Source organism: Lemur catta, chromosome 19, assembly GCF_020740605.2.
Source record: "Lemur catta isolate mLemCat1 chromosome 19, mLemCat1.pri, whole genome shotgun sequence".
Taxonomy (NCBI): domain Eukaryota; kingdom Metazoa; phylum Chordata; class Mammalia; order Primates; family Lemuridae; genus Lemur; species Lemur catta.
In genome coordinates this window covers 23424038-23440464 of record NC_059146.1, presented here as the reverse complement: position 1 = coordinate 23440464, position 16427 = coordinate 23424038, and the positions used below count along the sequence as shown (strand labels likewise).

The following is a 16427-nucleotide window of genomic DNA, read 5'->3' as shown; positions in this document are numbered from 1 at the left end:
CCTGCATTGATGGTCATGGAGTCTTTCCAGCTAGTTCCAGAATAAAGTTACAATCTTTCTTCACAGGCATCTAAGACTCTACCCTCTTCTTGTTTTTCTTCTCCCACTGCTCCTTCCAAGCCTTTTTTGCTGGTTTCTCCTCACCTACCTGTAGACCAGTGGTCTGTCACATTTTTAGGGCCATATCCCCCTTCACAGTATAATGTGTTTTTTGTTTGTTTGTTTGGGGGGACAAAGTCTCACTCTGTTGCCCAGGTTAGAGTGTTGTGGCGTCAGCCTAGCTCACAGCAACCTCAAACTCCTGGGCTCAAGCAATCCTACTGCCTCAGCCTCCCGAGTAGCTGGGACTACAGGCATGCACCACCATGCCTGGCTAATTTTTTGTATATATTTTTAGTTGTCCAGCTAATTTCTTTCTATTTTTAGTAGAGATGGGGTCTCGCTCTTGCTCAGGCTGGGCTCGAACTCCTGAGCTCAAACGATCCACCCGCCTAGGCCTCCCAGAGTGCTAGGATTACAGGCATGAGCCACCGCACTCGGCCCATAATGTGGCTTTTTTGTTTGTTTTTAAGAGACTAGGTCTCGCTCTGTCACCCAGGCTGGAATGCAGTGGTGTTATCACAGCTCACTGCAACCTCAAACTCCTGGACTCAAGAGATCCTCTGGCCGCAGCCTCCCAAGTAGATGGGACTACAGGCGTGTGCACCACGATTGGGTCTCACAATGTTGCCCAGGCTGGTCTCGAACTCCTGGGCTCAAGAAATTCTTCTGCCTTGGCCTCCCAAAGTGCTGGGATTACAAGTGCGAGCCACTGCACCTGGCCCAGAATAATGTTTGTAAATGCTTACAATGAATGAAACATACAGGATCACAGAAAGAAACCAATTGCAGTTGATCCTCATTATTTGCAGTTTCTGTACTTGGGAATTTGCCTACTTGCTAAAATTTATTTGTAACCCCAAAATCAATACAGTTCTTTCACGGTCCTTCCAGGGCATGCTTATGCACAGACCTGCAAAAAAATTGAGTCACCTGATGTGCAGGTTCCCAGCTGAGCCGGCTCGTATGTCAGCTCTCATACAGTAAACAAATGTCCTTTTCTCGGTCTATTGGGTGCCACATTTTTTTTTTAACTTTTTAGCTCGTTGTTGGTGATTTCAAATGGCCCCCAAGCACAGTGCTAAAGTGCTGGCAAGTGTTCCTAAGCACAAGAAGGCTATGATGGCCGGGCGCAGTGGCTCACGCCTGTAATCCTAGCACTCTGGGAGGCCGAGGCGGGAGGGTCGTTTGAACTCAGGAGTTCGAGACCAGCCTGAGCAAGAGTGAGACCCTGTCTCTACTAAAAATAGAAAGAAATTATATGCACAGCTAAAAATATACATAGAAAAAATTATCCAGGCATGGTGACGCATGCCTGTAGTCCCATCTACTCGGGAGGCTGAGGCAGTAGGATTGCTTGAGCCCAGGAGTTTGAGGTTGCTGCGAACTAGGCTGATGCCACGGCACTCTAGCCTGGGCAACAGAGTGAGACTCTCCTCAAAAAAAAAAAAGAAGGCTATGAAGTGCCCTGTGTGTTAGGGATGGACTGTATGATTCCATTCATGCGAAAATTTAGATAAGGAAAGTGCTTCTGAGGTTGAGGGGGTGGTATCCACTGGAAAGGGTCATGAGGGAAATTTTCAGGGTGATATATTCTGTGAATTGAATCTGATGGTGGTTACACAGATGTGTGTACCAATCTCATCAAACTACACTTAATTCTGTGCATATTGTTGTATGTAAATTATATCTTTAATAAAGTGAGCTTAAAAAAATAAAAAACGATGTTTTGTTAGACTTCCTGGGATCAATCCCCAGCTCAGCCACTTACTAATTGTGTAACCTTGGCCAAGTCACTTTACCTCTCTGTGCCTAAGTATACTCATCTATGAAATGGAAGTGAAAATAGTACCTTCGTCAATAGGTTGCTTGGGCAGGGGATTAAATGTGGTAATTTACTTAAAACTCTTCCAAGAGTGGCTGGCACCTAGCAAGCAGTCAGCCTGCGCTAAATTGGCCATAGATACAGAGCTTGTCTGAAGGTAAGGAAAAGTCAGTGAGCCAGAGAAGAGGGGAAGGGTCTGTATAATGGCACCAAGGAGTGAAAGAGTGTGTGGTGGTCCCAGAGAACCAGGCAGGGATCAGTAAGGCAGCAGGGATCAGTAAGGCATCAGTGATGGGACAACAAACACTGGGCTGAGGGGCTGGGACTTTGTCCTGAGAGTGCTGGGGAAACACAGGAAGGCTCTGAGGACCCACAAGGTGGGGGACTGGAGGGGAAGACTGGAGGCTTAGAGGTCGGGAAGAAGTCTGGGTTGCTGGTCCACGAGGGAGAGGAGGGGCGGGGCAGGGGACTGACAGGCTGTGGGAGGGGAGCCCAATGGTCTGGCTTGGTGACTGGGTGGGAGGTAGGGCCGTACCAACTTGGAGACCCAGAAGAAGATACGGTGTGGGGGAAGACCCACAGCCAGGGCTGATGGGTGTGATGGACCTGGGGAACAGAGGAGGGGCGGGCAGAGAACTAATAAAGAAGTTATACTGGAAATCTTACAGTATTAGGAGTTTGTCGGGAAGGAAGTATGCCAGGGAGCACAGCCAGTGCAGAGGCCCGGGGACAACAGAGCGCGCTCATTCAGGGACTGCAGAGAGGTTTGAACTGAGGACAGAGTGCGAAAGGAGAAAGAAGAGGCAGAGTCCACAAAGTCCACCTTTTGCATTCATCTTCATTCAACTAGGATCTTTTGCAGATCACGGAAAGTTTCCTGGAAGAGGCTGCTTCTAAACTGTGCCCTGATGGACCTGTAAGATTACGCCAGACAGAGAGGCGGGCGTTCCTGGCAGGGGAAGGACTTGGCAAAAGCCAGGTGGCCTGAGAGAGGTTGACGGGCTTTAAAATCTTGGAACAGGCTGGGCGCGGTGGCTCACGCCTGTAATCCTAGCACTCTGGGAGGCCGGGGTGGGTGGATCGTTGGAGCTCAGGAGTTCGAGACCAGCCTGAGCAAGAGCGAGACCCCATCTCTACTAAAAATAGAAAGAAATTAGCCGGACAACTAAAAATATATAGAAAAAATTAGCCCGGCGTGGTGGCACATGCCTGTAGTCGCAGCTACTCAGGAGGCTGAGGCAGGAGGATCGCTTGAGCCCAGGAGTTTGAGGTTGCTGTGAGCTAGGCTGAGGCCACGGCACTCTAGCCTGGGCAACAGAGTGAGACTCTGTATCAAAAAGAAAACAAACAAACTTAGAACAGTTGTATAAAGGGCTGGGGATTAAATGTATCGACGGCTGATTCCTACTCCCGACTGGTTTCGGGACCCCAGATAAGCCCGCCCCCTCTCTGAGCCTCTCACTGCTTCAGTTTTTTCCCCTCGGTAAATGGGTACAAGCTCCCTTGTTCTTCCAAACTCCCCTCCGAGGCCGGGAGAATCCACCGAACGGACGAGGAGCGCTAGTTCCTTTGAGCCAATCGGTGGTGCCTAAAGCCCTGCCTTTCTCCCAACCCGTGGGCCAATTGCGGTGTTCTCCTTGAGGCCAGCCGCTTGGCGAGGGCTGGCCAAAGGCCTAGTGACGTCACGTTTTGGCTAAACCAATAGCAGCTATTAAAAGGCGGGTCGTTTTGGTGATGGACAGCTCTGTTTCAAGGCGTGTGCTTAGCGCGGGGCCCGCCGGGAAGTTTTGAGGCGGTGCTGGGGGAAAGGGGCGGGCACTCCTGGTTGACTTTACCCAATCACCAGTCGCGCTTCTTGCAATAGACGGGCAGTTGTCCCCATCCTGGTCGACTTGAGGGGGCGGGACCCTGAACGCCAGTCTGGGCAAACCTCTGACCTTTGACGGGCGTCTTCTCCAGCCAATTGATAGACGGTATTCTCAGATGTGCCGCCTCCACTACCAATGAAATCTTCTGGCGGGGTCGCGGTAGGCGGGCCGTAGACCCTCCGCTATAAAGCGGTTCGGAGGAGTGAGGAGAAAGGGGGGGGTCTAGACGGCCGGAGGAGGAGTAGGTGCGGGTGAAGATGGCGGCAGCCGAGCCCGCGAACTGCATCATGGAGGTGAGTGTCTGGAGCGCCGATGGGGGCGGGGGCCGGCTTGGGGGGTCGGTGTTTTATGTCTCCGTCGTGGGGAAAGGGCTCTGGGTCGGCGAATTAGGGATGAAGATCCCCAGCCACACGGAGGGGGCGCCGCACGCCCCGGATCCAGGGATATCGTTCGAGGTGGGGGCTCCCTAGCTTTTGGGGGCCTTCGGCATCCGGCCTAGCCGAAGGTGTTTCATCCGTCTTACGTAGATGAGGGCTGGGAGCGCTTCCGGCCAGGCCCCCACGTGGCCACGGCGCGGTGGGTGGGGAGGGGGTGTGCCGAGCCCGGTGGCCCGGCGGGCTCCACGTGCCGGACAAAGGCCCCGCCCCCGACCGGGGAGGGCCGCCTGGGGGTGCGGAGGGGGGCTCAAACCCTCCTTCTGAGGCCCCCAGCTCTGCTCCCGGGGTCCAGGACACACAGGGTGGAATTTCCCTGGGGCCCTCCACGATGTAGGGAAGAGTGCCTTGCGAGGGGCAGTGCTTCTCAACCCTTCACAGCCCGCTTCCAAGGTCCTGGGGGATCTGCTGGGGCATCGGTCTAGGCATTGTGTGCTCTGGGTTTGGGACTGGAGGAAGATGAAGAATTGGTCTTCCACCTCCCTTTCCTGTCCTTGAATTCTCCCCACCCCCGCCCGGGGCTTTAGGAGTTACGGGGGATGGGGCATGCCCCTGTGACCTCCCTTTGGGTGGTGGTGGGTCATCTAGATGGAGGAAATCCTTCCCAGTAAGGCGCCGTGCACCCCCTTGTGGCCATTTCTGGATGTGTGGGAGGGACATCTTTTTCATGGGGCGTGTCCCTAAGCCCACCTCCCTGTTGGATTCCCTCCCAGGCCGGCGGAGGGAGGGCATGTCTGCTGGGAAGGAGTTGTGATGGGATTTGCACAGGCTGTGGCCTTTACTCTCTAGTGGAGCCTTTTCTCTCTCGGGCCTTTGTGAGGATGAGAGATGACCTCTCCTCTCTGAAGTTCTGTGGGGAGTGGGGGTCCTGAGCCTGGGAGTCTGAAATGGTTTGCAGTGAGGTTTGGTTCTTGTGCAGCCGTGCGGGGGAGGTTTCGGTCTTGCATTTCACGCCCTCTGGGGCTGGCTTGTCTGGTGGTAGTATCAGTGGTACTGAGAAATGGGTCCCAGTGGGAAATCCCCTCCCCAGCCGCCCTTCGTACAGGTGTCCTCACTGGCTTGGAAGAATTTGGAGGGGGGTGCTTGGAACCCAATGGGTCATGGCCTGAGACTTTGCTCTTATTGGAGCCTTGGAAAGTGGTCACATCTAGAAGAGATGTAATCGGAAGGGGCCCCTCTTCCTCCACCGTTTACCCTCTAACATTGTCTGCAGGGGGAGGGCAGCGCCCAAGATGCATGCCATTGGGGGCAGCTCCCAGGGGTTGCTCCAGTGACCCCCCACACACACACACACACCACTCTCTTGGCTCGATCCTACACCAGGGGCTCTATGGGTGGAGGAAACATCTTCCCCAGAGGTTGACTCAGGCTTGGCCTCACACCTGGGGGTCTTCAGGGCCTGGGATGGGTGTGTCTGAATGGGGGCCATGGGCTCTGACTCACCAAGCCACATTCTGGAGCCCTCGCTTTCTTAAGAGGGTCCATAAACTGGCCATCTTCCCTGGGACTCTACCTTCCTGGATAGAGGGTAATAGTGAGGAGGTTGGTTCCAACTCATTTTGTCTGGGGCTCCTGAGCGCAGGTCAGGAGCCAGGGGCTGTGGTACCAGCTCTGGTGGCGGTGCCTGTGGACCACTCCTCTTTTCTGAAATTCTCTCAGATGAGAGACTGGTTTGCAGAACTGGCAGATGCCCTGGGGTCATACCGTGTCAGCCCCCTCCCTCCAGTTATTCATGGCACCCCAGGATGGGGGTGTGTGTTAGGAAGTGTCACCTAATCTGGGGGGATTAGGTGGTGAGGGGGAGCGACAGCTGGTGGTGCCTGTGTGCCCGGAGGGTGCCAATTCCTCTGGTCTGGATGGGGGAGGTGTGTGTGGTCAGCTGCCTGGCCAGAGTAGGGCAACGTGGGGGCTGGCCACCATCTCTCCAGCCACAGCTGGGATAGGAGACCCCCATGTCTCCCTAACTCCTCCCTTCCCTTTCTCAAAAGCTCTGCTTCATCACCTGTCCCCTCTGCCCCCACTCCCCACCAAGGAAAAGGAAAACTGCTGGAAACCCACTGCCCCAAGAGCCCAGGCCCCGCTGCCTGGCCCTCCCCAGCCACTCCCAGTAGCTAATCCTTTCTCCCTGTTACTCTCTCCTAGAACTTTGTAGCCACCTTGGCTAATGGGATGAGCCTCCAGCCGCCTCTTGAAGAAGTAAATATCCTTTTGTGAGACCCCTCCCTACCCCCACCTCCATCCACATAAATATATCTTGCCACACATCTGGCCCTTTCTAGAAGTCTAACCATGTCCCTCTTGCTTCAAACCAGTTTACCCCGTGCTGCAAAACACTCACTACAAACCCCTTCGGGTCCTCGGCCCCCATCTGGCCTCCCCAGTGTCTACTTCCTTAACTCTGTCTCCAGCCCCCTTTGCCCTTCCCTGTGTCTGTCCCAGTCCTGCTTCCCTCCCCTCCCCAGCTGTGGGCTGAGCTAGAGATCGGGGCAGAGAGACTGGAGAGATGGTAGGCATGGCTGAGGTATCGGGGTGCTTCCCTGGATGGTGCTTGGGGGGGGTCCTGGAAGTGGAAAATGGGGTTGTTAGGTTTTCGGGCTCCTGGGGGAGGCAAGATGGCAGATGGGGGCTGTAGGGTTGTCATGTTATGATTGGGGGGGGGGTGTCTGTACTACTCTTCAGGGATAAAGTAGGGACCTGAAGGTTTAAGAGGCTGTGGGGAGCCCCCAGATTTGACCCATGCTCCCATCGGCCCCCTCCCAGGTTTCCTGCGGCCAGGCAGAAAGCAGTGAGAAGCCCAATGCTGAGGACATGACGTCCAAAGATTACTACTTTGACTCCTACGCACACTTTGGCATCCATGAGGTGAGTGTGGATGGTTCCCCGAGGCTGGTGAATCTAGGAGTTAAATGTTGGGGAGGGGGTGGGACTTAAGTCCCCACGCATGCGCGCACTGCTTTCTCTGGCAGCGGGCTTTCCTTCTGCTGTGCACACCCCGGGGTCACCTCTCTCAGCCGTTGCCTTGGAGACCGAGGTTAGCCTGGTGCTTTGGGGAGGCCCTCGCTGAAGGCTGCGGTGGGGTTGCGCGTGCGCACCTGAGACCTCAGCCCGCGGTCAGGCAGGGCCTGCTGGTCTCTGCCGCCCTCTAGCGACCAGCGCTGGGACTGTGTCCCAGCTGCTCTTGGCCTGACAGCTTCTGGACCCTTTTGACTGAGGAGACTGAGGTCCCAGAATGCACCTGGGGTGGCATTCCATGGAATTTCTTGTTTCCATGAGGCCTTTTCATAAAATTGTAGTAAAATGAACATACTAGAAAATAACCGTTTCTTTAAGTGTACAGTTCAGTGGCATTAAGTCACTGAGGATTGCCGGGGCTTCAGTGGCAATGGTAGAATCTGGCTCAGATGGGAGTTTAGTCCATCTAATCTGATTTTACAGCTAGAGAAACCGAGGTGCACGGAATGGAAGTGGGAGGGCCGAGCTCTGGTCCTCTAAACCATCCGTGTGTTGGAGGCCAGGGCACCCGTTTTCCAGCGGGGACTGTGGCCCCTCTCATGGCACCCTGCGCCTCTCTCCCCAGGAGATGCTGAAGGATGAGGTGCGTACCCTCACCTACCGTAACTCCATGTTCCACAACCGGCACCTCTTTAAGGACAAGGTGGTGCTGGACGTGGGCTCGGGCACGGGGATCCTGTGCATGTTCGCTGCCAAGGCCGGGGCCCGTAAGGTCATCGGGGTGAGTCTCCTGGGTGGCCAGGTGGGCCTGAGCCTGGAGGGTGGAGAGGGGACTAGATGGAGGAGGGTGGTTGCTGAGGATGGGACCCCGGGGGGGGTCTCACCCTCCCTTCTTCCTGGGCCCTCAGATCGAGTGTTCCAGTATCTCTGATTATGCGGTGAAGATCGTCAAAGCCAACAAGTTAGACCACGGTGAGCCCAGAAAGAGAATGGGTTTGTGGGAATGGAGTGGGTGATTCCCAGCTTCCCCAGGACCTGTGGCAAGGGAGTCAGGGGGCCACTGATGGGCCACAGATGCAGCTGTGCCTCCCCCATGGCCTTCTGGGCTGCTGGCAGCCTGAGAATCCGAGTGTCGAAGTCACAAGCTTAAGGCTTCAGTCTTAAAATTAGGGCAAGAAGCACTCTTTCGTTTCTTGAATGAATAATGGTCATGTGGGTGACAGCCGAGGGCCCGCTGTGAGAAATCTCCCATCTGCCTCTCAGCTGCCCTCCTCTGAGTTTAGCCAGCACCACCTTCCAGAGAAGTCTATACCTACAAGCCCACATATATAAGTGTTTTTACATTCACGTGTGTAATTTTTTTATGCCAATAACATTTCACACAAGTCTTTTGCCCTTTGCTTTTTTCATCTGCTTGTTGTGTAGTTAAACACGTTTCCAGATGTTGAGGCATCATGATTTTTTTGATGACTGCCGTCACGTATACACTCCGGCTTTTTTAGCCAGTTTCCTGCTGGTGGACATTTAAGCTGCTCTGAGATTTTCTCCCGCCCTCCCCCAACCCTGCACTTAATGTCATTTCACACACAAACCAGAATATCTGCGAGGTGAATTTGTAAAAGGGGATTGATTGCTTGGGTCAGAAACTTAAGTTAGTAAGTTTGGTAGCTGTTGTCAAGTTGCCCTTGAGTTCCCACCAGCAAGGTGGAGGCAGGGAGGAAGGAAGGTGGTAGGTTTTCCAGATGTGTGGCCTTCTGGGAACTGCAGTGATTTTTTTTTTTTTTTTGAAGAGACTATTGTAATAAATCCACAAATACCCATCACTCAGCTTTATGAATTCTCCCCATTTGAAGCAAATTCCAACTGTCGTGTAATTTCCCGTGTAAATCCCTCAGTGTATGTCTTGCCTAATAGATATTTTGAGAATGTGACCGTGCTGTTACATGTGACATCAAACCTACCCCTGTGCTGCCCAGTCCACATAAAATTTCTGCTCCTGCCTCAAAAGTGTCCAGAGTGATATATGAATTTGAAAATAGAGTTAAGAGGGTGTGGCTTCAGCTCCCAGAGTGCTGTGACAATACCCAAATCCGGCCGCAGCCTTTGCTTTCAAAGACAAGCGCTGCCACGAGTGGGGCCCCAGGCTGTAGGCCCCGGTGAGGAGGAGCGGGCAGGCCTCCCGGGGCTCATGGTGGCTGCCCCTGTCCGCCCGCAGTGGTGACCATCATCAAGGGGAAGGTGGAGGAGGTGGAGCTGCCCATGGAGAAGGTGGACATCATCATCAGCGAGTGGATGGGCTACTGCCTCTTCTACGAGTCCATGCTCAACACCGTCCTGTATGCCCGAGACAAGTGGCTGGTGAGGGCCCTGGCGGGGCGGCTGCACATCACACAGGCTGGGGCCTGGTGGCTGTGTCGAGTGCATTATCAGTCAAGGTCCAGAAAAAAGGAGCCACGCTAGGTACTTCCCACAGAGAAGACTTAACACGGGGGTTGACTGCACAGGTACTGGGAGGCTGACAGCCCAAAGTGGGTGTAACAGGCCTTGGAAGCCAAGCAGTGACAAGGAGATGAGGAGAAAGCCATAGCTGAGCAAAGGGATAGGGTGGTCCCGGGTACTCATCTCTGAGCCGGCCGCCCAGGGGAGAAGTGACGAAGACCTGGTGAAGGATAGGAAGGAGCTGCAATGGATCTGGGGAGAAGAACATTCTGGGTAGAGGAGACATCCAGTGCAAAGGTCCTGGGACAGAAGTGCACATGCTGCATGTGGAGCCTCAGGGAGGCCAGAGTGGAGCGAAGCTCTAGGACAGCCATTGGAAGTGAGGTTGGAGGTGAGGGCCGGTTGGGTGTGTGCAGAGCTTGTAGGGCCCTAGGGGCCCCCATGAGACTTTGCTTTTCCTCTCAGAGGACCCAGGGAGGATCTGACTTAAGTGCCCCTGGGCGCCCCCTGCCAGCTGTGTGGGAAATAGACGCGGGGATGCAGGCAGAAGCCTGGACCGCTGTGGAGTCCAGGTGGGAGATGGCTTAGACCAGGGAGGGAGCAGAGTGGGAAGAGAGAAGCCAGTGTTGCCAAGGCCACCAGCCCTCATGCCCTTGCCCTGGCCCTCCGCAGGCACCCGACGGCCTTATCTTCCCAGACCGAGCCACACTGTATGTGACAGCCATCGAGGACCGGCAGTACAAAGACTACAAGATCCACTGTGAGCGTGCACCCCGGGAGCTGTGGGTGGGGCCTCGGCCAGGCTGCTGCAGCCTCACCTCCCCGCTCCTGCCTCTCCAGGGTGGGAGAACGTGTACGGCTTTGACATGTCTTGCATCAAAGATGTGGCCATCAAGGAGCCCCTGGTGGACGTGGTGGACCCCAAGCAGCTGGTCACCAATGCCTGCCTCATAAAGGTGAGGGTGTGGGTGTGGCAGGTGACCCCCAGAGCTGGAACCCAAGAAGGGCCATCCCCTTACCTCAGGGCCTAGAGTGTTGGAATTTTACCTGTCACCTAGAGGTGGCGCTAGAGGCCCAGAGCAGCTACTGTGTCCTTAAAAGTCTTTTTGAGCCCTGCTTGGCCTTGGGCTCCAGGACACAGCAGTGAGCAAGACAGGCTGGCCCTGCCCCAGGGGGCTGGTCCTCTAGAAGGTGTGCCCGCAGCCATCAGCCAAAGGTTCATGCGCGCGCGGGTCACTATCAGACAGTGAGCTGGGGTGTATGAGGTGGGCAGAGCCAGGTGGCAGGAGGGGTTGGTGTGTGTGGGTGTGGGGGCAGGATTGTGGAGTGAAGGAGGAAGGAAGCAGGAAGGTGGGGCCCCTGCCCAGGCTGGATCAGGGACGGACTTACGTGGGGGGTTGACGCAATCTGCGTGTCACGTTGGCTGATGTGTCAAGGAAGGCTGGGGGAAGGGTGGAGCAGGGAGCCCTGTTAGAGCCGCTGCAGGTGCCAGGCGGTCTGGCCAGGCAGCGGGAGGGAGCGGGCGGGTCCTGGACAGAGTTAGGGTGGTGGAGCTGCCCGGGCTGGGTTTGGGTGCAGGAGAGAAGGGAGAAGGGGATCCAACATGGCACCCTGGACTGGATGGCAGGAGTGGGACAGGTGGCATGAGAAATAAATCAGGAGCTCTGGGGCCTGAGGCCAGCGAGAGGAGACCAGTGGGAAGGGGACAGCGTGGTCACAGGCCTGAGGAGAGTGGGCTTCTGGGCCGGGCAAGTGAGCACGGGGGTAGAAGGGGAGAGAGAGAGGAGGAGGGTGAAGCTGGGGGCCGCTCCCAGGCATGGGCTCACGGGGCCTGTCCCGCAGGAAGTGGACATCTACACCGTCAAGGTGGAAGACCTGACCTTCACTTCTCCCTTCTGTCTGCAAGTGAAGCGGAACGACTACGTGCACGCCCTAGTGGCCTACTTCAACATCGAGTTCACGCGCTGCCACAAGAGGACTGGCTTCTCCACCAGTGAGGCTGCGGGCGCAGCTCGGGCGGGCTGGGGGCGCCCACGGAGAGGAGAGGCTGGCGGGGTTCAGGGACGATGAGCGGGTAGTGACAGAAACAGGTAGAGGGAGCCGTGGGGACGCACATGTCTCCACACCAGCCCTGCCTTTTAACAGCCACATGGCTTTGGGCAAGTGACCCAAGAGTGTTGTGCCTCAGTTTCCCCACCCATGAGATGCTGGCACGGCCCCTATCTCCGATGGTGAGGCCAGGCCCTGGGCCGGGGGGAGCAGGTCTAGGCCTGGCTGAGCCGTGCCCGCCCGCAGGCCCCGAGTCCCCATACACACACTGGAAGCAGACAGTGTTCTACATGGAGGACTACCTGACGGTGAAGACGGGCGAGGAGATCTTCGGCACCATCGGCATGCGGCCCAACGCCAAGAACAACGTGAGGCCCCTGGGGAGCTGGGAGGGAGGGACCTGGGTGACTGTCTCTGCTTGTTCTGGGGTCCCCGAGCCCCTTAGCCCCACGCCTGTGTCCACAGCAGGACTTTATTGAGCATCTACTGGGAGCCAGGCCTGGGGGCTCAGGCCAAATCCCTACCTGCCTGATGCTAGCCAGGCAGAATGGTGACAGGGTGACAGGGAACATGGCATTTGGAAGTGACCCCTGTGGAGCTCGGAGCAGGGCAGACAGGTGTCGCTGTGGGTGGGGGTGGGCTTCAGGGTGAGAGGCAGCCGTGGGTAGAGTCGACGGGACCTCTTGGTCCGGGTGTGGCGTGAGAGGAAAGGAGGGAGGGGTTTGGTTTTGTTTCGTTTTTCCTTTTTTCTCCTAAGTACCTGGCAGGATGGAGCCACCGTCACCTGATAACAGGGGGTTCCAGGGAGATGCTGGGGGGCGGCAGGATGTGAGGCCTGGAGCTGGGGAGTGGCATGGTCTGGAGATGGGCATGCGGGGCTGCGGGCGGGAGGCTGGGTAGCGATGGCACATGGGCCCTGGGTGGTGGCCCAGAGTGGACCCACGTTCTGACCCAGGGAGATGAGAACCAGTTAAAGCAGCACTTCTGAACCAGGGGGGATTTTGGTGCCCCCCCCCCCTCCCCCCCCCCCCCCGCCAAGGCTGTTTGTCACTGTCTGGAGACAGTGTGGTGTCACGCCTGGAGAAGGGGGCCCCAGGCATGAGGTGGGCAGAGGCCGAGGATGCTGGTAAACATCCCACAACCACGGGACACCCCCCAGGGAAGACTGACCTGGCCCACAGTGACAGTGATGCCCAGGTGGAGAAGCCCCAAGTGAAAGAGACACCAGGGGAGAGAGGAGGAGTCATTGGGGCCATTGGTGACTTTGCCCTGGCCTTCCCATATGCCACGTGCCAGGGGTGGGGGGCTTCTAGGAAGCTTGGGAGGGGAGGAAGTGGAGACGGTGGGCTGGGACCATTGAGCTTGGTGCAAAGTCTTGCTGGAGGAGGAAGTGGGCTTGAGAGGTTTGCTTTTTTATAAAAGAAGGAAGAAATAATTGCTTTGCTGATGGGAATGGCCTTCATGGGGACTATCTCGTGATGCAGGAGACAGCAAGGGACAGCTGGGCTCTGCCCCCAAGGGGGCCGGTTTGGCTGGGGACCAAGTAGATTTGAAGATGCCCACATGCAGCTGTCACTGGAGTCAGGGTGCAAGGCAGATGTTGGGGGTGGGACCAGCAGCTGGGGTCACCAGTGTGGAGGTGAGCAGAAAGCAGGATCCGGATGGGTCTTGGGGACAGTGTGTTGCCGTGTGGCCTGCACCCCTTCTGCCGCCACCTCCTGACTGAGCTGTGGTTCTGGTCTCTGCCTGCCTGCCCCGTGGAGGTCCTGTTCCTCATGCCTATCCTCTCCCCACAGCGGGACCTGGACTTCACCATTGACCTGGATTTCAAAGGCCAGCTGTGCGAGCTGTCCTGCTCCACCGACTACCGGATGCGCTGAGGCAGCGCCGGCTGTCCAGGCCTGCCCTGCAGGGCCCAGGGGTTGCGGCGTTCTAGGCGGTTTTGGGGCTCCCCCTTCCTCTCCCTCCCTCCTGAAGAAGGGGGTTTTAGAGGCTTGGGCTGAGGGGATGGGGAGGGTACATCATGACTGTTTTTCATAACTTATGTTTTTATATGGTTGCATTTACCCCAATAAATCCTCAGCTGGAACCTGGCTCGGCTTCCTGGGGGCAGAGTGGGGTTGGGGTTCCCTTCGCAGGGGCTGAGATGGAGAGGACCAGACTTGGGTACACACTGGTGGCTGCGGTTCTGGATCCTACTTTCTCTGGGTCTCTCTGTTGTCCCCCCCCCCCGCCCCCCATCTCTACGTCCCTCACTCCCCTTCCTGGAGTCTCTGCCCTCCAGTTCTTGCTCGGGGTCTTTTCCAAACTCTTCCCCTTATCCCTCTCCTGAGGTGTGCCCCTCCCTTCTGAGACCTGTGTCCTGCACCACTGGGCAGGGCTGAGCTCTCCAGCTGCCCTGCCAGGCTGGGTGGGGGTGGGGGTGGATTCCCAGCACAGCTGGGCCCTCAAGTTTCCCAGAAGACTGTCTCCCGCCTCCTCCCAACCCTCACATTGTTCCTCTCCCTGGCTGTTTTTTCCTGTCCAGGACCCTCCAAGGCCAGCTGGCAGTGAGTGGTGACCAGCCCTCTCTGCAGCTGGGGAAACTGAGTCATGGAGATTGTCCCTGCCTCTTCCACCAGCATGGCCTAGAGCTTGGGGACAGGGAGTTGCCCTCTATGGAGGCTGACAGGAGGCGCAGCATAGAGGTGGCAAGGTCTGCCCACTTTACAGATGTGGTTGTTGAGGCCCTGCTGACCAGCCCCCGGCAGCGCCCCATCCTGCCTCTGCTGCAGGCCTGGTGCCTGCCCCTGCCCTTCCACTGCCAGCGCCTGTGCACGGAGGCCCTGGCCCCCAGAACACTGTCCACACACCTAGGTGGCCCAGCACACCATCCATGTCTTTATACAGCCCTGGCTGCACCTGATGTGGTACATCCTGAGCCCTCGGCCAGCCGGCACGTCGCACCTGTTAAACCTCGTCCTCCTTTTCCAGGATGGGACACTGCTAGTGCCCAGTCTCCCTTTAACACCCCCCCAGCCGGCCCTGTCTGCACTTGCCCCATGTCGCCCAACCCTTTTTCTGGAAGTCTTCTGGTCCCTGAGACTCCAGGGTCTTCCCACGGTCTATAGAGTGCGGCTCCCTGATGGGGTGGGGGTGAGGGTGAGGTCGCAGTACACTGGGGCCCAGGGCTTTTCCACCCCCACGCCTTTTTCCTGGAAGTCCCGCTTTGTCGCCACCTAGACGTGTCATCGCCCCGCCCCTTTTCCCGACGCCTTAAAGGGGTCGGGTCTCCCGAGTCCTCCCAGGTGCATGGCCAGCGGCGCTGTGACTCGCACGCCCAGTGACGGCTCTGAGGCTGCGGTGCAGGAGGCGAGGGATCTAGGTTCGAATCCTGGCCCTCTGGCGTGGTGTGGCCTCTTCTACTCATAGACTGGGCCTCAGTTTTCCCCGCCTGGGAAGTGGGGACTGGCCCTGTGTCCTCGCTCTGAAGCGGACGCTCGGAAGGAAGGGAACCCGGGCACGGGGAGGGGGCAGGCCCGCACCCCGGAGGGGCCGCTTCACCTGCCGGTTTGCCGATCCGGACCCGCCCTGCCCCTCGATGACCGCTCGCATCCTCGTCCTGATGATGCTCCTCGCCGTCTCCGCCCAAGGGGACCCGGACTCCGCGGGCAGGTGAGAGGCCAGTTGGCAGCCGGGACAGGACGGGAAAAAGGGCGTCAGGGGCGCGCGCCCTCTTCCGGTCACAGTTTTCCGCGTCTGTGGAATGGGCAGGAGATCTGTGAGCGCGACCCGCTGGACGCGGGAGTTCTGGGTGCCCTTCCCCACGCCTTCTTGCTCGATTCTGTTCAAACCCGGTCTTCTCCCACGCTCCCTCCCCAGGCGGCCCTGGCAGCAGGTCGCCCAGCACCGCGGGCGCCTATGTTCCCTGGGCACGTGCCAGACGCACCGCCTGCCGGAGATCATATACTGGCTCCGCTCTGCCTCCACCAAGGAGCCCTCCGGGAAGGCCAGCCGCAAGCCCCAGGACCCCCACGGCTACGGGCGCCGGCGGCGGCGGGAGGTGAAAGCCCTGCTCCATCTCTGGGACTACCGCCTGCAGCAGGGGGGCCAGCGGAGTGCCCGGATCGCTGGGTGACCTCGGACATGTCTCCTTGCCCGGCTTCAGTTTGCCCATCTGTGTATTGGGGTTACTACCCCAATTTCTCCCCCTAACCCCATCCTCTGAGATTGTCTTCCTCACCCTCACCCCTGGCTGTGACTGGGCTGGACCCAGGGGCACACCGCACCCAGCCTGGACAAAGAATACTGGCGTCCCGAGGCGAATAAAGCAAGAGTTGTGCGTTTCAGTCTCTGCTTGTCTGTGACCATTTCAGCCTCTCTGGGCTAGTCTCTTAACACACTCTCCCTCTCCTTTATGGGCTCCTTCTCCCTCACGGAAGTCCCTCTGACTGTCTAACTTGCCACTGTAGCGCCTCCATCGTGCCAGCTCAATACGTGCGCCTTCCGTGGGTGGGTTTGGTGGCCCGGCCGGGCCCAGAGCATCCTTCCTCCCTCCCCAGCGAGAGGGGACTGAGATTCGCTCCTGCACCCAGAGGTGGGCTGTGAGTCCAAACAGCCTCGCCCCTCTCAGAGAAAGGGGAGCAAGAGACAAAGAGCGGAGTGGGGAGCCCAAGAACCCGGGGTTCCGACCAGCTGCGCGGAATGGGGGAGGCTCAATGCTGGAGACTCGGGACGGGTAAAAGAAGACTGAGGGCCGGGGATCGAACGGAGGGAGGGGAT

General features: G+C 57.5%; 2 protein-coding genes across 4 annotated transcripts; both read left to right on the top strand.

Annotated features, from left to right (window-relative positions):
• The first annotated feature begins 3880 nt into the window (after positions 1-3880).
• On the top strand, positions 3881-13755 carry PRMT1 (protein arginine methyltransferase 1). 3 transcript variants are annotated; one of them, XM_045531132.1, is made up of 11 exons: positions 3979-4085; positions 6369-6422; positions 6987-7088; positions 7804-7959; positions 8087-8150; positions 9394-9536; positions 10290-10377; positions 10458-10573; positions 11460-11610; positions 11913-12034; positions 13463-13755. In XM_045531132.1, exons 1-11 carry the CDS (start codon positions 4050-4052, stop codon positions 13544-13546), a joined length of 1116 nt encoding a protein of 371 aa, XP_045387088.1. In that variant the 5' UTR covers positions 3979-4049; the 3' UTR covers positions 13547-13755. The 3 variants fall into 3 exon arrangements, with proteins under 3 accessions (XP_045387086.1, XP_045387088.1, XP_045387087.1); XM_045531130.1 differs by lacking the exon at positions 6369-6422 and having other exon boundaries at positions 3881-4085; XM_045531131.1 differs by lacking the exons at positions 3979-4085; positions 6369-6422 and adding an exon at positions 6639-6732.
• Positions 13756-14457: 702 nt separating this feature from the next.
• ADM5 (adrenomedullin 5 (putative)) lies at positions 14458-15994 on the top strand. The gene is made up of 2 exons (XM_045531134.1): positions 14458-15320; positions 15528-15994. The coding sequence occupies exons 1-2, from the start codon at positions 15247-15249 to the stop codon at positions 15781-15783; spliced, it is 330 nt and encodes a 109-aa protein (XP_045387090.1). The 5' UTR covers positions 14458-15246; the 3' UTR covers positions 15784-15994.
• Positions 15995-16427: the final 433 nt, after the last annotated feature.

Excerpts from the sequence above, each read along its gene's own strand:
- PRMT1 (XM_045531132.1), top strand. The coding sequence starts at position 4,050 with ATGGCGGCAGCCGAGCCCGCGAACTGCATCATGGAG. Across the intron at positions 6,423-6,986 it reads TCCAGCCGCCTCTTGAAGAA|GTTTCCTGCGGCCAGGCAGA; the intron begins GTAAATATCCTT and ends GCCCCCTCCCAG. Across the intron at positions 7,089-7,803 it reads CACACTTTGGCATCCATGAG|GAGATGCTGAAGGATGAGGT; the intron begins GTGAGTGTGGAT and ends CTCTCTCCCCAG.
- ADM5 (XM_045531134.1), top strand. The coding sequence starts at position 15,247 with ATGACCGCTCGCATCCTCGTCCTGATGATGCTCCTCGCCGTCTCCGCC. Across the intron at positions 15,321-15,527 it reads GACCCGGACTCCGCGGGCAG|GCGGCCCTGGCAGCAGGTCG; the intron begins GTGAGAGGCCAG and ends CTCCCTCCCCAG.